Here is a 22,785-nt window from a genome sequence, read left to right as displayed (position 1 = left end):
ATTTAATTCTTCTAATTCTATAAATCGATGATTTTGATCTTTTTAATTAATTGAGTCATTAAGTTAATTTTCAATTGATTAAAACTAAAAATCATTAAAATTCAAAAAAACTATGAATAATCTCAATTCTTCACAACAACACTATATTCTTCCTTTTTGCCACAAACACATTTTTCATCTTCATTATCACATTTAATTTCACCAATAATAACATCAGGATTAATAATTATTTTATTAAAGTTTTTTAGTTATTGATAATTTTATTTAATTTATAATTAATTTAATATCTTTAACAATCATCGATAATTTATAAAACTAAGAGAACTAAAAATTATAATTAAAAATTAAGTAAACCAAAATATGAATTTGAAATATTACTAGAGCGAGAATTATAATTTACCCTCTTTTAAACTATAAAATTTATGTTGTGAAGAATTAAATTAGTTTAATCTTCCGCTTTCTATAAATTCTTACTGTATTCTTTAGTCTCGCAGAGGATTTTTTTTCCCTAATTTACTTTTTTTTAATAAAAAAAATGTTGTGAAGAATTAAGATGTAAAAAGTAAAATTTAAAATTTAATTTTAATTTTATGATTTAGATATAGGATATAAAGTTTATAAACGAAATTAGTTATAAATGTCTTATTTAAATTTCATTTAACATTAATAATTAAATCATTTAAATACAATAAGATATTTATGATTTTAAAATAAGAACCAATTAAGTTAGGCCCGGATGGTTTTTTGTTTTTAATTTTAAAATTATTAAAAACTAAACCTAGTTTTAGTTTAGTGTTGAGTTTTAGCTTCAAAATTTTGATTCAGCATTGGTCATAATACACAAACTTGAATTGGTTTACTTGAATCAACAAAAGATAAGGGTCAAGAAAATAACATTGGATCTATCCCTTATTTTTGTTTCATCATTTTCACTTCTCAAATTTCAACCTAATTTGTGTTTGTTCCTTTGTTTTGTTTGTTCAATTTCCAAGTGTTTTAAGGGACACACTAGTGATTGTAGTGACGTTGGACTCTGCATCAGAATCGACACTCAGGTAATCTATGTTGATCCAACCACCAACACACTTCACCATGAGGCCAAGCTAGGATTCAATCTATTCAAGTAGAAGGGTGAGACCTTGGATTTCATCACCAACGGATCATGGTTTGCTTGCAAGAGCAGGACGCTCGCAAAGGCAAATCTAGGCTATGCCATAATAGGGAACGTGGCACTGCTCCTTGTTGCGACGAGGCTAGTCGTGAGTGTTTGAACGACAAGTGGCAAAACAGAGACACACGACATTGGGTGAGAGTAGAATGAAAGAAAAGGTCCATGAGTAGAAGAGAGAGGGAGTTAGAGGCAATTCACAATGGTGAGTGACAACACGCGATAGTGAAGAATCAAGTAAAAAACAGAGAGACCACCAATTTTTTTCTTTTTGTTTAAAACTCACCTCCCAAATCCTAAAACCTTTTTTTTTTATTGTTTTTGTAAATATGATAAAAAAAAAGTGTTTTAAAAACTAATAAATCACAAACTCATAACAAAATTACGCAAACAGGTTTTGGATTAAAAATTATATTTCAAAACTAAAAACTGGTAACTCACCGTCACCCTAAATAGTAATTTGTTGTGTTTAGCTTATTATGCGGCCCCTGGGGATGATCAAGGAGGGTCATCGATATTCAATAGGATTGAATTTTAGAAGAAAAATTAAGCTAAATTGGTGTTGTTTAAAATCAAACTAAATTTGGTTTTAAAAAATAAACTAAATTAAGCTAATTAAAATTCGACAACCAACTAAAGCTCGTTTCTTTTTATTTCACGTTGTCGTGGTAGCATCTAAGTTGAGATATTAATCTTGCTAACTTGACCAATGCAGTAAAAAAATTGTAAAATCTGAAAGAAAAAAATAACACATGCAGCAATGTATATATCTTGCTGGTATTTTGTTGGATTGTAAACACTTTTTGTTGAACTCTCATTTGCCTAGATTAGATCATATATTGCAAAAGGATAGCAAACCAAGCTGCACATAATCTTGCCAGGCTAGCTTTTAGTTCCTTTGATTCGATTTGGATAGAGGAGGTGCCCTCCCAAATCCAATCGTTTGTGGATCTTGATGTAATGGCTTCTTCTGCCAATGTTTTCATCTAATAATGAATGTTTAACTTCAAAATAATAATAATAATAATAATAACACATGCTATTGCGTAAACTTGGAGAAAGCTATAGCCTAGCTAGTCAAAATCAAAACTAATAAACAAGAGAAAGCAATCATGGAATTAATGTGTCCTTCCATAAGTAGCTGCTGCACTATGATCATATGCGGAGCCATTGGGCACGGCATGTTCATCAGAGGCCAGCTTTACCTCTTCCGCACTCTATTACACTATGTGACTCAACATGATCCTACTTACAGTTACATATATGATATATTTATAGAACAAATCAATTAACGTAACATTTTTATAAATATAATTTCTCATATCTTACTTAAAGTTGAAGAATTGCCTCAATTGCATGAGAAAGACCAATTAAGAACAATCAGATTCTTGCAATGATCGAGCATAGACTTTATTTCCCCACTATGGCTCACATGATTAATTAATAGTTAATATTAATATTATATACAGCACCATTCAAAACCTCATGCACGTATGTGACCACTCTCCTATAATCCTTTCTCAAAATTTTGTAATCTCTCACCCTTCTTTATCTATCACACATCGATCTCTTTCTCCAATAATTTTTACGTCTCCACCATTCACTAATTCGTTCCTGCACTAATATAATCTATTTGAATTTGGGTATGCATATTTATTGTGATCACCATTGTATGCTTTGAATCATAATGGAGCCACTAATTTTATGAAAAGACAAGAAGCGTAGAAATTGGATAAAAAAACCAATATGTGCATCGGTATTGGTATATTAAAGCTCCATGTGAGATACATGTAAACCTGCCATATGGCTATGAATATCTGCAAAAGAAAAACCACTTATACAGATATACCAGCACAAAAAATTAGATAAAAAAGATTGCACACCAAGAGGTGACAGCCTAAATAAAACAAAACCAACATATTGAAGCAAAGAAATACTTAAACGGGGGTGTTTGAATAATCATCCGTAAAATTAAATTTTAATGAAATTAATTTTACAAAATTAATTTTGATTAAAATTAATTTTGAAATAATAACATATATTTGGATTTTTTTCTATAAAAGTAAGTTAGTACTAAAATTTAATATATTTTTTTTTATATAAACTCAAAATCAAACATAAAAAATTACCTAAAATCATGTTACATTACTTTATTATTTATGTAGATGTATCCTACGATACTTTCTACATTTGTACTTATCAATACATTTGTGATTTTTTTTTTAGTTCTAAAAGAGATTTTTAATCTTTTATATTGTTGATCTTTTGAAGTGATTATATCTTATTATAATAATCTTCATTGTCTTAGGTTTTGTTTAGAGTAGTTGTCAATTTTCAGTTTGTTTTATTAAAATACAATTTCAAAATGTGTTTGGTAAAAATGGGATTGAATTGTTTTTTTTTCTTTTCTTTTCAATACATTTGTACTCTCTCTTATTTCGTCAGGCGTTTGTTTATTACCGGTTATAGTCGCCAATCATCGGTTGGGGTCGCCAATTGCTGGTAATGGTCACGATCACCCGTCCATTGGATTGATTTTTTTTGGGATTATAAAATTTTGATGTTGAAGATACATGGAGAAATTTTAAAATTTATTATGAAGTTCTTTTTTTTATTTTACAACAAGAGATTGATGAGATTTCATCTTTAATTAATTTTTAAAGATTGGGTTAAATCTTATTTTTGACTCCAATACTCCAACCCATTTAATTTAATTTTAATAATTATGCTTACAACTAGACAAATGATAATTTTTCCCCTCCAAATGTTATTAACAAGTGGCACTGTGATAGTATTAAGTAAGGGTGATTTCACAATCTATAGGTGAACGCATTGGTTCTTACATTTTAAGTCTTCGGATAGAAAGATTATAGAAAATAAAATATAAAAAAACGTTATTTTCTTATATATATTTCTTAAAAAAAACTAAAAATAGTTAATTCCATACACAAATCAATAATTAGGTCACAATTTTTTCTGGCGTTAGCGAATTCTAATTTTTTTTCATTCATCACGTGACGCTACGAGCTCCTAAACCTATGCTTATTCTCCCCATGTTTTTGCTGCTTTTGTGGTGTTCTTGGTTGAGTTTCCAGTCAATTAGACTTACACGAATGGTAACATAAAACAAAATAAAATAGTCCATTAATAATAGATATTTTAAATATTAAATTGATGAAGAATTTTGTTCAAAACTTATTAATAGATCAAACCATATAAAAATTATTAGTAAATCAAACGATAATAACAAGGACGGCATGGATCAAGTTTGGCTAAATTTTATATCAAATACTTAAAACTAAATTTTATATCCCAAATTTGATTAAATTCTAATTTTTAAATTTTTATTTTGTATTATTTGTATTTAGTATTAATTAAAAAATATATATATAAATAAATAAAATTATTATTTTAAATATTTAGTATCATATTAAATATAATTAATTAAAATGGAATATAAAGGTTAATTGTATTTTTAATTTAACAGATATTATCTTAAAAAATATTAAGTCTATTAAAATTTATTAATCTGGTGCTTTATAGAATATCTAAGAATAAAATTATTATCAATTTATAATTTATCTTAAAAAATTCATTGTAAATGAAATTTTAAGTATTATGTATTTTTTTAAAATTAAACATATTGAATATATTTTTTCATGAATTTATAGTTATAAATAAAATATTTCAAATATTATAATTTACTAAAAGTAATTTATCAGTTATTTCCTTATGAATTATATATTTCATATTTATTAACATTTAAATAAGAAAAAAAGAGAGAAAAATATAAATAATTAACTTATACTAAAAATATTAAAGATATGATAATTAGAGTAATTTCACACTTATTTCTCATCCACATAATCAATATTTTTTTTTCCTTCTAACCGAGTAGCTCAAGAAACTAATTCCATTGGCTGTATGACTGTGACTCAAGAAATTATTTTGAAGACAATGATAATCAAACCACTAAATAGATCATTGTTATTCGTGTGATGCAGCGGGATCTAACACTTAAATCGGAAGTCTATGTGACACTTCTTCACGTGCTTCTAAATCACACACAAAATCAAAATGTGCTTCCTCGTTCTTTCCTCATATATCTCGCAAACATTGCGACTCAATAATATTACTGCTGATGTTTTATTTGCATTCATTTTACAGCTGAAGCACTGCCCGGGTAAAACTGCTGAAATATTTAATACCCAAAACAATGGCTGAATTTTTCCTCAACAGCCCTATCCACGTCAGCAAAAATAATCTATTTTCAGACTTTGGTTTTGGCCTCGTGTCACAATGACACCTAACAAAGTAAACCTAATAAATAAACATCATTGTGTTAATGTTACTATTAACCTTGCTACTTGCTAGTATCTCATAACATACATTACCTCCCATTTCGAATCTACAACTCCTTTTCTTCCCCTCATTCACATTCATGGATTCAGGGTATAACGATCTTGCTTAATTTTTTTTGTACCTGCTGGGTCAGGAGGGAAGCACACCAATCTTTGTCTGGTAAGGGTAACATTTTTTTAATTTAATTTAATTATGCGTGTTATATTGTGTAAGATATAATTTACGTAGTAATTATGATGGATAGGCTAACGTGGGTTAAAAAATGTTCACCTAAATTGTTCTAGATTATTTTTGTTTGCATTTAATTTAAAAAGGGTGTTTTCTTACATTAATGATGGTGATTTGATGTCTTTGGTTGGAAATGGAATGGCTAAGGGGTAGGAGCAATGTGGTTCAAATGGGAGGATGGGAATTTAGAATGCTTAGAATAAATGAATGAATAAAGTTGAGTTCCCTCTAACAGTTATTTTAGAGTTTAGTTGAGTTATCATGAATAATCATCAGTGACACTGTAGGAGCATGGATCCTCTATGTGAGTTTTGTCGGGTGGTGAGAGCTGTGGTTTACTGTAAGTCAGATTCTGCTCGTCTCTGCTTGCATTGCGATGGCTGTGTACACTCTGCAAATTCTTTGTCTCGCAGGCATTCGCGTTCCCTCCTATGCGATAAGTGCAATTCCCAGCCGGCAATGATCCGCTGCATGAATCATAAGTTGTCATTATGTCAAGGTTGTGACTGGAATCCAAATGACTGTTCTGCATTGGGACATAGGCGCCTTGCATTGAATTGCTACACTGGTTGCCCCTCTTTGGCTGAGTTTTCTAGGCTCTGGTCTTTTTTGTTTGATGCTAATTCCTCACTTGGTGGTTGGGAATCGGTTGGTACTTTGCCAAAAAGTGAGAGCTGCACTAGCCAGTGTTTGGAGCAAACTGATCATAATGGTGGTTATTTTGGTTTGGTGAGTGACAAGTTGGATGAAATTGAATCTTGTGTCAGATATCAACCTCGGATGGATCAGTCTCAAATCATTCCATCAAATCCAAATTACACACCGTACTGCAAAGACGAAGCATTTTTCTTTCCTCAAGACTCAAACCAGCCAAAGGTATTGCCTTCTACTGTTTTTTCATCTTGGTTAATTGTTAGCAATATACATGCATGGTATGTTTTTAACTTTTTATAAATGTAATGCACCATTGCTTGGCATATAATTAGTGTTTCATTTCTCCCTCCATTTAAAAATATCTATCATTTAAAGTCAGCCCATGCTCAAGACTAAGATTAAGATAGCTCTTAAACTGCATCAATTATAAGAGGTATAATTGTACTTGACTAAATTATCTTCTGCTAAAGTATTCAAAATATTATCATTCCACTAATGCTCTCTTCCTTTCCATTTTGTGAAGAACTGAAGATACTTAGAAATAAAAACAAATATATAAGGGATTCTTCTTCTTCTTCTTTTTTCGTCTTCTTAGTTTCTTTAAGTGACCCTTCACTAAAACAAATATTTTGAAATTTAATATTTCACAGGGAGAGAAGAACTATAATATTGACATAAGTGGTTAGAATTTGCATTATGAGAAGTAGTAAGCTGTTTTCATATTCCCAGCAATTCTCTGTTGTCCTTCTTAACCAAAGCTGATCCAAGTTTTTTTTCCCTGAATTTTGACTTTAATTCAAATTAGCTGCAGGAATGTCCTAATCTAGGAATTCATGATGGGAATGAACTTTGTGAAGGTTTCAATGTGGATAACGTTCAATTAAACTTTGAAATTGCTGATGAAATATTTTACTGTTCACAAGTTGCCACAAGATACCACCTTGAAGATGGAGGAATGGACTGTTTATTGATGGATAAAAACATAGCAGTTACAGAATCTAGTTCACTTATTGAGAGTGCCATGGAGGTTATCCTCGAAACTCATTTTATTATTCTCGTCTCTAACTTTATGGTATAAGGTTTACTAGTGATGTACAAAACTAATTGTCACTCATGTGATTGTTTTAGGCATCATCATCTATCCAACAAGATTGTGTGGCTTTTCAATCATCGAGGGCTGGTGGGTCAGCTAGTGTGATGCAGGTTATCAACAGCAATACCAATTGTGCACTTATGAATCCTAGCTGCACTAAAAACATCAGTCTGGGATTTCCTCAGGGTCAAGTTCATTCAAACATGCCACTTCAATTTCCCAACATTGTTGGTGAAAATAATTCTACTGAATATCAAGACTGCGGGTTATCGCGAGTGGGTGAATCCCCCTGGGAATCAAATTTGGAGGGTACATGCCCACAAGCAAGGGATAAAGCTAAAATGAGATACAATGAGAAAAAGAAAACTCGAACGTATGTACCTTTAATTCTCTCTGTATATTCTGGTAAAATGAAATGGAGACTGTTCTTTTTAATTTGTTTAAATTTTGTGACAAATATGACCATTCAAGTTGACATGCACACACTAACAGAGGTTTAGCTGTTTAAGTCACTCAAAGTGCTAGTCGAGAGCCATTTTGCTATATATTTTTTCTGCTGCATTAATTGCAACTGCACATTGAAGTTTATTTTTTTATTTGTTTTTTTAATGCTAATAAGTGAATTTATGTGCTAACACATATTTGGCATCTAAATCACGTTCAAGGATAAACAACTATTTATAGAAAATTTAAGGGAGAACATGAATTATTTCAAAATTTTAGAGGATCAACTGGATACTGGAGAGATGCAATAGTTATGAAGTCATATTCTGAACTAAGTAGGGAGAACATGTCCTATATTATGTAACCTTACCAGAATATTTTCTCATGCTTCATTATGGTCCACTATTTGAAAGATCATCTTATCAGTTGTTCAGATCTAATGCATTTCACCCTTGTTATAACATTTTAGAGTGCCTTTCTTTTGTGGTGGAGATTCTCAATAGGTTTTGCTGATTTCTTATGTGCAGCTTTGGTAAGCAAATAAGATATGCTTCTCGCAAAGCAAGGGCCGATACAAGAAAACGTGTGAAAGGTAGATTTGTTAAAGCAGGTGAAGCATATGATTATGACCCTCTTGGGACAAGGGACATCTAAGCATATTATCTACAATAACTATCTTTTCCATGAAAGATATTCTTCTGACTGGTAAGGTGGTCCCTGGACCTTGTGAGTACATTGCTTTGTTGCCAATTCTTCATCAACAGACGTTTTGTTTATCTTGTGAAAGTGGGAGAGTTATAATGCAGCTAGATATTTATTCAAAACTTGACTGCTTAGGTGATTGATACAGATCTATTAGAGATTTTAACATATTTAGAGGATAACAAAGATATGAAGGTGTTGCAATTGGGAATTGCAGAGGAAGGGATTGGATGTATGCCAAGATAATGCGTTTAATTATACATAGGAAGTGTGAGAGGTAACAGGCATGGGACATAGAGGAGCAGAACATTTGAACAGATTTCAAACAGCATCACAGTCATTGTCAATTCAGACAAAAACAGAGGGTAAGATAAATACAACTTCATACATTAAACAATTATTATTTAAGTTGCTAAAGGATTGAACTGAAAACCCTTTTCTGTAGTCTGCCATTCCTCCGCTACTTAAGAATAATATCAAATGGCTATAAAAAAAATTGGGTTAAAGTTTAGACTTTTTATTGCATAATAGTTAGCGTTAAAGATAGTTTCTAAGTTGTTTACCATTTCCTACTATATGCCTACAGTTTTTAATTTGTTTACCATTTCCTGCTATATGCCTATAATTTCTAATTTGTTTACCTTTTTCTTCTGCCTTCTGGCAAATAAGATTAGACTTTTTATTGCATAATAGTTAGCGTTAAAGATAGCACATATTTTTCTTCTCTTTTATTCTTAATTTTAAGGTAATGCTTTTAAAATCATCATTTGTATTCATTGTTGATGTTTTCGATTTTATCATTTAATTATTTGCAGGCCTGGATATTCCTCCTTGCATTTAGAGGAGATGTGCAGAGTGATCCATCCTGAATTTCAAATGTGATATTGTGAGTCTCGGAGCCTATGTGTTCTATATAAATAAACACTGCCTAGTGTAATGAATAAAAGAGAAACTGGTGTTTGGCAAGCAACAATAGCCAACCTCACACTTTCTGCTTTCAGTTTGGTCCTTCCGTCCTCATGGGGATCCTTCACACGACCTTATTCTGTCATCTTAAGCCATTGTTCAAGGACAGCAACACCATATTTTGGAACCTCTTCATTTATTCCATTTTCATCAGATTAGTGAGCACGATCGACTGTTGATTGAGATACTATTGTTCTTGACTTGCTGGAAGCCAGTTTTACCTGCCGCAACTATTGGCATCTTTGACATTGCCTCAACTATTTCATTTGTTGTATTCCTCTATATTTGCTTTGAGGATGGCACCTATTTCTTCAATAATTGTACAAACTTTCCTGATTTCAAGGGACGTTTGTTTCTCCTATGAAATAGGAGATATTAATGACTGTTTTATTGTTTTGTAATTTGCCCAAATCTGTTATTATTCATTAAATTTCTGTAGAATGTTGATAAGAAAGAAACTGCAGTCTTTACTGTTCCGAGTTCTTTAAGAATTAAAGTATACGATAGGGTGAAATTTAGGTCCATATGACGAGTCATGTATTATCAATTCAGCATATTGACAATGAACACCTGTGATATTCGACTTTGATCTTCAAATACTGAAACAGAGAAAAATATTGCTTTAAGTTTGTTGTTGAATTACTAAAGGCTTCTTCTGAAAAGGAATAGAATCTAATGGATTTGAGATGAGAAAATACTTTGTTGTTTTTTGTGACGGGGGAAGTAAGGTGTCCGCTAAAGATTCAATATGACAATATTTTGAATCACGTTTAGTTGTCATAGTATAAAAAATACTTTTGAATTTCTCTGCATTAAAGATAATCAAATATTCTATGCAACTTGTCTGCAAGTATTTATTCCATCATAGTTTGTACTCTTACATGGTGGAATCATTGCAAGAATCTGGTTAGTTAGGCAAAAAAAAAAAAGAAAAAGGAAGAGAAGAAAAAAGAAGAGAGAAAAGAAATCAGTAAGATGTTCGAGAGAAATTATGACCTGATCATCCATGTACAATACTTACAACTGTAGCAGTTTACTCTTTGTAGTTTAATTAAACATATAATTTGACATTAACAACGGCTTAATTAATGATATTAGCAATAACTAGTGGAAAGACATGGAATGTTGTGCTTGTCTGTCCACATTTTTTTTATAATGGGGTGATTTTTTTATACGCAGTTAAAACATAATAGTGGAAGGAGTAGAATAATCTAAAAGATATGGAGACAAAAAGTGAGTATCGCCATTATAATTGCTACTGATATAGGTTACAATATGAGATGCCAGGAACTACCATGACATATACTTGTAAGATATATCATTGTATATCTGCCAACATAGTATAACTTACTTCTGCCAGAAATTCGCTTTCCTGCTTTAGAATTGGCTTAAAATAAAAATAACCGTAGAAGTTAAATTTCAATTAAACTAACTACTTCTACCAGAAATTAAAGAAATAAAAAACATTGCAAATGCCCTCCTTCTATTGAACACGGTTCTATTACCAATCATTTTTTTTAAATCATGACATTAAAAACATTTAGCACTTCCCTATGTACCTGAGATGGTACTCACTAACCTTTTCTATTACAAAAGATATTCTAAGGAGAAAAAAAGAAAGATGGAAGTTATAACAAGAGGGAAAGGTTGTTATGCATTCTTGAGCACTTTCTGTGGATTCCTCTGTTGCTAGGGAGATTTCCAATGGTCCAGTTAATGTTGGCTGGAAGAACCACCTCTATTGATGCTCCGATGAGATATCTTCGCGTAAGGTTTTGACATGTGTTGCACAGAAAGCACCTAATGTGCCTAAGGGCCAAAAAATTAGCTTCATGAACCCTTTTATCACATTTTCTACACAAGTATGCATCATCAGCTTGACAATACAATGAAGCCTGTAACCCACATAGCTCACAACATGTAGCACTTCTGGTTGCACATTCTTTATGTAGATAGCTGCTGCAGAAACCATGTTGCTTTTCTCCTTCTGCACCTTTGCACATTTTTAGAAGCTCAATGCGATAATGATAATAATAATAATAATAATCAAGCTTGCTACTTGGTAGTTTCTTGAACAAATGGTGTAGCTTGGTGTAGATGAATATAAGAATATAAAGCCTTTTTATAACAAAGTGATCATTCTATGGACGAGTTCTACTAGACAAGGACATGGGGTGCCACTTCTTCACGTAATCACACGTGTCTGTATTTTAGTCCATTTGTCTTTTACCAATCTTGCCTAAAGGTCAATTTGGTCATTAAAGATGGAGAAAGAAATTTGTGATTCCACTTGTTTTGACAAAAGGGAGGGAGAAAAAATTAAGAAAAATAGGCGAATGAATGATTAAGCTTTAAGCTTCATTAGATACTTCAAGGGTTGTTATGAGCCATAGTTTTTGTTGTTGTGTGGTTAGCAAGGCAATTGAGGTGCTAATTAAGAAGCAAGGATGATTGTATGGTCTAGAATTAGTACCTTTAAATTTGTGACCCACACCAAAGCCCATTTGGTTGCACCTAAGGCCACTTGAATGGAAGCTGATTGACTCGTTGTCATTGGTATTGGTTGGGAAGTTGTGGTTTTCGTGACATTTTCTTTTGTCTAGTACGGTTGGACCCAAAAACTACTAATTAAGTGTAATTTTGCAAGGCACGAGAACAAAACACGTCCTTGTCCACATATTGTTCTTGAGGTTGACATATTAGTCCACATGTATGGTTGAAACATGAGGAGCACCAAATGGCCCATTCATCACTAGTCACGAATATGAGTTGGTGATTCCAAAGAAACATGCCTAAAGTTGATGGACAAAGAAGAATGGAAGATGATTGGGTTTTGGTGACATAGGAATAGTTTTGCTATTAATTCCAACCGTTCAATTGGACACAACCAGACAACAACTAAAGAGCCAATAAGATTATATATCAAGCAATCAAATTCAAATTATTGGTAGAAAGAGTTGCTTATGATTTGCATACGTTTTTGAAAGAGAAGGAATTTTTTTTGGAGGGACAGAAAATAGCCACCGAATGCAATAATTGTAAGGTCTTAGCATAAAGAAACAGGCGACATAAAGATAAAGGAATGCATTAACTGGTTACCAAAAACGTTTAAAGGGAAATTTACATATTTCTGGTGAATCAAAGCTCAAGCATAAAGGAGCTGCGTGTTGGTTTTGTATGAAATTGTGTTTAATAATTAACATGCTTATTATGGGATGTGTAAAGATTATCTTTTATCTTTGGAGTTGGATCAATATAAGGAAATTTTATGTGAAGTGATTATGGATTTGTTATATATGTCTCCGAAATAAAACTATTTATATAATATAGTTTCGAATTAAAGAAGGGAAGAAGGATTATATTATATGCATGTAAGTTATATATAATAATAATAATAATAATAATAATAATAATAATAATAATTCATTAAAATATGAGCGTAATTTTCTTAAAAGAAAATAAAATATTCAGCTAGAATCATTAGCCTAAGTGGTAAGTGACTTGTGACCTCAGGTGAGTTAAATTGTGTCAGAAAGAATCATTATTTTTTAGATTTTTTAATTTTTTTAAGTAATATTCTCCACTTAACTTTTGTTCAAGGTGGCTGAGTCAAATGATTATAGCTTGTAACTCTCAGAATTAGAATTAGAATCGTACTAGAGTTTTTATTTTGATGAGGACTTTTTATAAATGTGACTCAATGCTTAAAGTTAGGCTTTCCAGCCTAATTTTTGTCTCACTGAAAAAATCTTTAAAAAGGACAAATTTAGGGGAATGAATGTCGTGCACCTTCTTATAATTGCATATGTGTCGCACAATTTCTGGGTTCAAAGTTTCAAACAATGCTTTAAATCTGGCTATTTTGAACACATCTCTCAGTTTTATTGCGTGTGCCGTGGGGAAACGAATTCAATGGCTTTGAAGTTGAAAAATGAACGTATACTTCTAAATTTTAATCAATGATTCTCAAATTTCAAATGATTTAGATTCTTGATACAAGTGTCTTTAAAGACACTATGAAGTATTAAAAGAGAACCACTTAAATTTTTGGTATCAAATTATAAAATCATAAAATCTGATATATTTTTAAGGTTTAAATGTAATTTTTTTATTATTATAATTTACTCTTTTTTATTTAGTTCTTTTTTTATAAGTCTCAAAATTGTTTTTTTATTGGTCATTGGCTCATTGCCGTTAAAAATTACTAATAAGGCCGAGGTGGCTAACGCATACTGACGTTAATAAGTATCAGGTCGTCAGGAAATGATGATGTTAATATATGTTATGTAAGTGAAAAATGTCATGTTCGCAAGACTAAGAACCAAAAAAAAATTATAAGAATTAAAAAAATAAAAAATCATTTACATGAACTAAAAGAAAAATAGTGACATATTAGTAAGATGAAAAAAATTAAATATTAATATAAAATAAATTATTTTAATATGTAATAGCATATTTTTAAAATTACAAAAGTTTAGTTTAGTTTAGTTTGGTTTGTTTGTTTTTTTTTTTTTTTTTGCTATATGCTGCTTTTGAAGGCATGGTTTATTTTGTTTCAAGGTCTAATTTCTTCTATTTGAACACAACCAAGACAAGGTTTATAGAACTATAATGTTAAGTCACAATTGTAGCAATAAGAATAAATTGTTTTGAAGGTTTGGCGTTGACTAAAAGCCTACTTATATGACTTGCCATATTTAAAGGATTTATGATGATGATTCCATGATTTGTTGTTTCTCCAAATTCTCACCATAGAGCTAATTTATGATATAATCCTTAAACCCTTATCACACCATTAGCTATGACTATTATCCATAATCTCATGCACCAAAATCATATTATCTTTGTCACACTTGGCTTAAATAAGTCTAACTTATTTAAAATATTTAAGGCAAAAAAATTATCTAGTATATATCTTATGCTATAATTTAGGCTTGACTTGATATTTTTAATCTCTAACTTAATTTATCAAATAGTCTACTAAAGCCAAAGATTAGACATTTAAATAAGACAAGTCACATAAGTAAATTTTTAAGCTAATAAAACTTTTGAACACCTTAGACCAAGACTTAATGTAAAACTTAAATAATTTTCATCCATGTAAATGCACTAGTCCCTATAAATTATATTCTTTTTGTCCTTCCCAATAAATTGTATAATTGTTTTTGTTCTTAGTCCTATATTTTTTTAGTTCTTGTAACTATTTTTTAGTCCCTATTAACTTAATTAGCATGTGACATGACATGTTTAGCTTATGTGACACTTGTTTATGTTATCATTTGATGATATAATACTTGTTCACATTAGTAATTGTTAGTCACATTAGTCATTGTTAGAAAATTTTAACGGTAAAAATATAATGACAAAATAATAATGAATTCCATAATTTTTTTTATAAGAACTAAAATAAAAACGGCAAGTAAATTATAGAAAAAAGTACATTTAAGTATTTGTTTAATTATAAGTAATAAAGTAAACATAAAAAACTCACGACTTACACGTGCATATCTCTAAGTTATTTTTTCAATTATTATCTTTCATATATTATTCATTAAACTGATTGTTTATTTAATTTCAAAATATTTTATAAACGATCTATCATATTATTTTTCCTATTTATCTGGGAGACATACATGAAAAAGGAAGAGAAAAGAGAAGCAAACTTCCAGCAAAAAATTGAAGCCGTGCACAGCTCTTCCAAAGTAATAATCTGACATGTCATTGGCTGTTTGGAGGAATTCGAGTTATAAAAAGAGTTTAATATTTATATATTAAGAATATAATTTTTTTTATATAGTCTAACAATTAGAAATTAATGTCTATAATCTTTAAGATAATTATTATAAAAATTAAAAAAATTCATATATATATATATATATATTATGATTTGTGATTAAATATTAATATAAAATTATTTTATATTATTAGTATATAACTTATTTTCTTTTATAAAAAATGATTTATGATTTTATAAGTTCTTAATTTATTTCAATAAATTTGATGGTCTAACTTATTTGAACGAGGCTAGTTATCAGGTCATGTATGCACGAACTGACTTGACCCAATCACATAGGTCCCTTAAGCTCACTATTAAATGGATGGTTGTTCGTGCACCCAATGATTCATTAAATTTGTGACTTTTATGTTATTAACATGACATTCTAATTAATTAGATTAATAAGTTAATTATGTTATAAAATAATTAATACTAAAATTTTAACATATCTTTAATACGCATGTAAATTTAGATAATAAATTTTGTAACAATTAATTTTGATTTAATAATTAATTTGTTTACAAATTTTTATGAAACCTATCATTTTTATTTAAAATTTATATATGTAAAAAATACATTATTAGATCAAAATTAATTATAATAAGGTCAAAAAATACATTAATAGATTTATGTTAATAAATCTATGATTTTTATTTACATTTTATATATATAAAAAAATAATTATTAGATCAAAATTAATTATCACAAAATTTATTATCTAAATTTACGTGTGCATTAAATATATACTAAAAATTTTAATGTTATATAACGACATTAATTATTTTATAATATAATTAACTTATTAGTTCAGTTAGTTATAACATTCTGTTAATAACATCAAAATCACAAATTTAATTATTCTATGAGTCATTAATTTTAAATTAATTTAAGTAACAATTATGCTGGGTGTGCTGGCAACAGCCTAAATGGATTGTTTTGTTTGATTAGACCCAAATTTAAACTAACTTGTAGTATTTAACAGGCTCATCTCTCCACAGCAAGCTTGTGGACCGGATTCCATGTCCTTTCTATTTACCGTAAAATCTGTGGCTTCTTTTTGTACCCTTTTTTTTTAATACACCACCCTGCTTTTTTGTTGAATTTTTCTTCAAATAATACTCTGATATACGTGGCATGATTCGATATTTTGAAATAAATTTTTTGAAAATATGTAAAATGTTAATATTTCTATAAATTAATTTTCAGAATTATATAAGTATCTCGGGTCTTTTATACATTTAATTAAAGTTTCATATGTATTGATAAAAAAAAAAAAGAGTTTCACATGCGAATTTATTTATATACGTGCATTCCCATCATAACACTTGTATAGATCAGTAATCAGATACTTGCTTAGACATCAACGTAGCAGAAGGATTGCAGGATCAGCAACCCAACAATATTTTTGTGTGTGTGATGTTTGCATTCCATTTCCATTTACAAATTACAAAGCAACGTATGAAAGTTTCCATAGCTATATACATACATGATACATGTATGTGTCGTCTTTCTCTTCTCAACGGAAAATGGCGATGCATGTGAAAGAGACATTAATTAGTAGAGTTGGGGGCGTACGTCGACACTAGCTATATATCGTAACGCTGAATGCACCCAATAAAATTAACCCTTGGTTTTTCCCTCTGCATGATTCAATGGATGCACCCTCTGCGTGAAATTGAGACCATTGCCTGCCAAAGTAGCTCCTACCCATTGGATTAGAAACCGTAGATGTAATCAATCTATGATTTTCAGAAAGATTTATAGGAAGGTGAGCATTGACAAAATAAAATAAAGAAAAATATTTAATGGACATTAAATATTATTTAACCTCTTGTCAAGAGGGATACATTAGTTTGGATCGATCCTTCGCAGCTTAATTACAGCCTCCTTAGTCGAATACCATCCTTTTGTAATTAAATATAATTTTTTTTATATTTCTATTTTCAATAACCATCAGATGGAAATTTAATGGCCAATTTCTTTGACATGCAGAGGTCTCAAATGGTAAATTAAATAATAGAAATAAGGAAGTACACAACTATAATTAAAGTATATTTTACAATATATATATATATATATATATATATATATATATATATATAAAGGTAAATTAATACAAATATAAATATAGTATCATATTAGACAAATTTTAATTATTAAGCTAAGAAATTGGGTCAACTTGTTTAAGTTTATTTTTTTTAAAAAGGTGATTTTAAACATATTTTTTTTCTGATGTGTTTGTTTAAGTTATTTTTATTTAAAATAAATAATTTTATTTATTTATTTTAAGAAACAAATCTTATATGCTTTTAAAAAATATATACTTTTAAAAGTGTTTATTTTAAAATTATTTTTTTAAGTTTATATAATTATATATTATTTTAAAAAAATATATTCTCTTAAACAGTTGTATCATAACTTTAAAATAATTATATATTCTTTTTAAAATTATAAGATATTAGATTAGATTAAAATGACCCAAAGTATAACCCAAATCTGTCCTCAAAATGCATCAAGTCCCTGAATTTCATCCCATTTATTTAAACTAATCACATATTTTATCACTCAATTATTATCATCATTTTTCATATTTTATTATCTAAGTTTTTTTTCTCTGCACGTTTTACGTTTTACAAATGTTATGTATCAATAAAAAAAGTAAAAAAAAAAAAAACATGTTTTGCTACAGATTTTTGCAAAACAACGATGTTTATTACCAACATGATGCAAACATGATGCACGGAAAAAAATTGGATTGGGTAATAAAATGTATAAAAATTGAAAATTTTGATGGTATTTGCAAAACTTGAATGATAAGATAGTCAGATAATAAAATATGCAATTAAAACATTTTTGTTTATCAACAGAAAAACAAGGGAAGGAAAACTAGTCAAACTGTCAAAGTGGAGATGCCTAATATAATTTCATCCCATTTTGTTTGAAATTTAAGATTTTGAAACAAAAATTTAAAAACAGTATAATTAATGTTTTGTATTTATAAGATTTATTATGCAATTTTGTAAAATATAGAAATGTGAGAGGTAATCTTTTTTATAGAAAGTTGAGAGAATAAACAAATGTAAAAGATTACGTAAAAAAACAAATAAATGAGAGATGTAGTTGATTTTTTTTTCCAAAGAATCACAATTAATTAGTCGGGTAAAAAAGAATTAAATGAATAACTAAAAAGGCCAAACTCATTAGAAAAATGGTTCTCGGCTTCTCGCTTGTAAGTATAATATATAATCTGCAATCTGCACAAGTTTCAACTCGCTCCCTCGTTAACCATGGAGTCATTTCACAAACCTATCAAAAACCAAAAAGCTCTAATGAAATTCTTTGTATTCTCCTCTTCATTTTTTGCCATTTCTCTGTGTGTATCGATGCTACTCCTAGCCAAAACAAAGTTAGTAGTAGACATGAGTTCTTCACTACAATCACTACTACGCGTGTCTGAGTCTGATCCTACTACCACTGTTGACCATCTTGTGTTTGGAATTGCCTCCACTGGGACTGCATGGAATAGGAGGAAGGTATACACAAAACTCTGGTGGAACAGAAAACCCTATAATACAATGAGAGGGTGTGTTTTCGTAGATACACTTCCACATGCAGAAAATGCCAACAACAACAATGATGGTTCTCTTCCACCTCTTTGTGTCTCTGAAGACACTTCACAGTTTCCCTACACTTACAAGAATGGTCAACGGTCAGCAATCCGTGTGGCACGTGTTGTGAAGGAGACTGTGGCATTATTGAACCATTCTGGTGTTAGATGGTATGTGTTTGGGGATGATGACACCATTTTCTTCCCTCAGAATTTGGTCAAAACTCTTTCCAAATATGATCATAGGCTTTGGTACTATGTTGGGTCCAGCTCAGAGATTTACGATGGCGCCCAGGTTTTTGGCTTTGGAATGGCTTTTGGTGGAGGTGGTTTTGCTATCAGTTCCTCTCTAGCACATGTCCTAGCCAAGGTTCTTGATTCGTGTATACAAAGGTATCCTCATCTGTATGGAAGTGATTCTAGGGTGTACTCTTGCATAACAGAACTAGGTGTGGGATTAACACACGAACCAGGTTTTCACCAGGTAACAATATTACTTTGACCAATTTAATTGAAATATTGCACTATTTTTTTATATTTATATTTTCATTCAATCTCATGTTATCTCTCAAATAACCTATAAAATTTAAATAATAATATAAGATCTCATTATATTTATATATAAAAAAATAATTTATTTAATAATAAAATCTATATACAATTTTTTTCTTAACAATTTGATATAACCCATTGAAAGTGAAATTAATTTTTATCTAATGGATTGAGAGACTCTTATAGTCTCTTACTCAAAACTAAAAAAAAATATTTATCTCTCATATAAGTTCAGTCTATTAATTTTTATAATAACTATTTTAAAAGTAGAATTTATCACATAATTTTTAATTGGTTTACACTTATAGTTGATAGCTAGGGTAAAAATCTTTTATATTATGAATTATGAATATTAAACTCTAATTTGAAATGCTAAAAATTGTTGGTGATTTTTTTTCGCTTCTTTATGCTTCTAATTAGTCCTCTTTTTTGTGTGATTATGAAATTGGATTAGGTTGATTTACGGGGAAATATCTTTGGCCTATTGGCTGCACATCCATTAACTCCCTTGGTGTCCCTACATCACCCAGAATTCACTGATCCTATCTTTCCTAACATGACAACTACACAATCTCTGCAACATTTATTTGAAGCGGTTAATGTTGATTCCGAGAGGATGCTACAACAAACAGTTTGTTATGAAAGAAGTTTGTCATGGACAATTTCAGTGTCATGGGGTTATGCTGTTCAAGTATTCCAGAACAATATGCTTTTGCCAGATGTTTTGAGAGTGCAAAAAACATTCCAGCAATGGTTGTGGGGAGATGTTTTGAAAGGAATATATAATTTCAATATAAGAGAACTTCACCCTGACCCATGTGAAAGGCCAACGATTTTCTATTTAGATAAAGTGTTTTCTGGCAAAGATGGCATAACAAGCAGTTACAGGAAACATTTTCAAAATTGCTCATACAAGGAACCAATGAAGAAATTGGAAGTGATCAAAGTGGTTTCAAATAAGTTATACCTTGACAACAAACAGGTAATGTAGATTATATTGGACACTAGTATTCTTCATATATGAGCTATTTTAGGAGGATGGCTTTATAAATAATAATTTATAAAATATTCTTTTGTATTAATTGCAGACAACAAGAAGGCACTGTTGTGATGTGTTGCCCTCTAATAATGCTGGTGACTTGATGGAAATTGCAATCAGAGAGTGCAAATATGAAGAACTGATTTACATGCTCTGACAGAACAAGTATGTATTAAACCATTTTTAATGTAATATATTTTTTAAGTTCACCCCTATCTATTGCTTCAACACCAACAATGCAGCTTTCAGCTCAGTTGGTGCGATTTATGATTCTGTGTTCTAGATACATCAATATTATAGCATATCACGTGAAACGCCTAGCTAGCTAGTTACTCCAAGGAAGCGCATTATGGTTTTAATGCATGATGTTGGTCAACTGCACAATCTCTTGTAAGAAATTAGAGAATTTTGTAATGCTTGGAGCAATTAATCGTTTTAATGAACGATGTGGTCAACTGCACAATTTCTTGCAAGATATTAGAATATTTTAGTTTTTTTTTTTTTTTTGCAACAACAATGCTTGGAGAAAAAACATTTTCTATGTAATGTTTGTGTTTAAATACTCTTTCATGAGTTATAATAAATTTGAATTCTTTGTATACACGCAAAAAAGTGATATTGCAATTTTTGAAATTGGAGATTGAGAAATTGAATAAAGGTTTTTAATTAGTTTTAAATAGTTTGGAATAGACTACTAAACTATAAAATGAACAATTGTTTGATTTTTCATTTTGCTAATATAATGGCCAAGGGCCCAAATAAAGACAAGAAATAACTGATAAAAAAAGAAAGATAAAAAATAACTAACTTAAATATGCAAATCTGGGGGTTAGAAAAAAATAGTTGCAAGAGAGACTTACTAAAAGTTCCCAACCAAGTTTCTTGAGGGGGAAATTAGTAAGGGTATTTATAAGTTGGAATTGAGGGGAAAATTAATAAGGGTATTTATAAGTTGAAATTGGATTGAGTTTGATTAAATTTATTATTCAACCCATATCAAAATTTTATAGGTTGAGTTGGATTGAGTATTTTATTGTCAAATACAAATTAAACAAAGTCAGGCCGGATCAAGTTCAATTAATTAAATTTAAACATTTATCTTTGTCTAAAGCTTTGCAAATATATAATGATTAATTTCTTTTCAAAGAGATCAAATTATGATAATATTTGATTAATAAAATGAATAATTTCAATGTTAATATAATATTTAATTTTAATTTTAAGTAGAAATAATTTTTTATATTAGCAGATAAAACATAAAAAAATCAAGAAAAAATAACAACTAAAAAAAGAGAAAAAAATCACGTGTTGTTAAAAAATAGCAAAAAGTTAAACTATAATATTTTATATTTCTTAATTTAATAATTTAATTTATATATAAAAAAATAATCAATTTTACCATAAAATGATGACATATACTCTCCTTTTCATCTAATGCATTTCAATATACTTTCTCCATTTTTATATATAAAATTTAATTATTTAGTTCATCACATTCAAGGAAAATGATTAATTTAATTGATATATAATAATAAATTTATCTTAAATTTATAATTTTTTTAAAACTATTATTTTTATTAATATTTTTCTTTTCTAATGATTTGTTAATACCATTTTTGTCTTCTTTTAATGAAAAATATTCTTAATCTAAAAATAATTAATAAAAAAATTATACATTAAATCTTATAAAAAATAACATGAATCAATTGAAACTTGAGTTTTGTAAATAAAAAACATGATAGGATAATATTACTAATAAAATACGTTGTCTTTGCACAAATTAGTTAGCCCAATCCGCACTTACGCCTATAGTAGTCATTGACGATTAACAAAGAAGAAAGTGATATCCACTTATCCTAGTATCGAATTTAGTAGAAGATGAATAAGGGATGACAGGGACGACGATTAATTAATAAATAATAATGTATATTATTTTGTCAAATAAATTTTATAGTTAACTATGTTTAATATTTTTAATTACATATTGTTTTTACTGCATTACTTATTATTATTATTACACACAAGTTTAGCATTAAAATTTAAAGCTCAATCTTTCTATTATCTTAGTAACAAATAAATATAATGAATGATATCTTACATTTATTAAAATATTATTTTAAAATAATAATAATAATAATAAACAGCAATAGTAAATTTTTTAGTAATGCATACGCGAATTTATATATGTGCATTC

At 29.3% G+C, this 22,785-nt stretch overlaps 2 protein-coding genes across 2 annotated transcripts; both read left to right on the top strand.

The window, feature by feature from the left end:
• Positions 1-5,996: 5,996 nt before the first annotated feature.
• LOC114375818 (zinc finger protein CONSTANS-LIKE 12-like) lies at positions 5,997-10,018 on the top strand. Its single transcript, XM_028333681.1, has 5 exons — positions 5,997-6,634; positions 7,224-7,439; positions 7,541-7,878; positions 8,477-9,016; positions 9,467-10,018. The coding sequence occupies exons 1-4, from the start codon at positions 6,050-6,052 to the stop codon at positions 8,601-8,603; spliced, it is 1,266 nt and encodes a 421-aa protein (XP_028189482.1). The 5' UTR covers positions 5,997-6,049; the 3' UTR covers positions 8,604-9,016; positions 9,467-10,018.
• An 8,667-nt stretch (positions 10,019-18,685) lies between these two features.
• On the top strand, positions 18,686-21,190 carry LOC114375905. Its single transcript, XM_028333766.1, has 3 exons — positions 18,686-19,484; positions 20,007-20,534; positions 20,641-21,190. The coding sequence occupies exons 1-3, from the start codon at positions 18,723-18,725 to the stop codon at positions 20,746-20,748; spliced, it is 1,398 nt and encodes a 465-aa protein (XP_028189567.1). The 5' UTR covers positions 18,686-18,722; the 3' UTR covers positions 20,749-21,190.
• The last annotated feature ends 1,595 nt before the right edge of the window (positions 21,191-22,785 follow it).

The sequence above is a fragment of the Glycine soja genome, chromosome 11 (assembly GCF_004193775.1).
Source record: "Glycine soja cultivar W05 chromosome 11, ASM419377v2, whole genome shotgun sequence".
In the NCBI taxonomy this organism is placed as follows: Eukaryota; Viridiplantae; Streptophyta; class Magnoliopsida; order Fabales; family Fabaceae; genus Glycine; species Glycine soja.
Note: the sequence above shows the minus strand (reverse complement) of the source record. Positions and strands in the feature narration are given on the sequence as shown.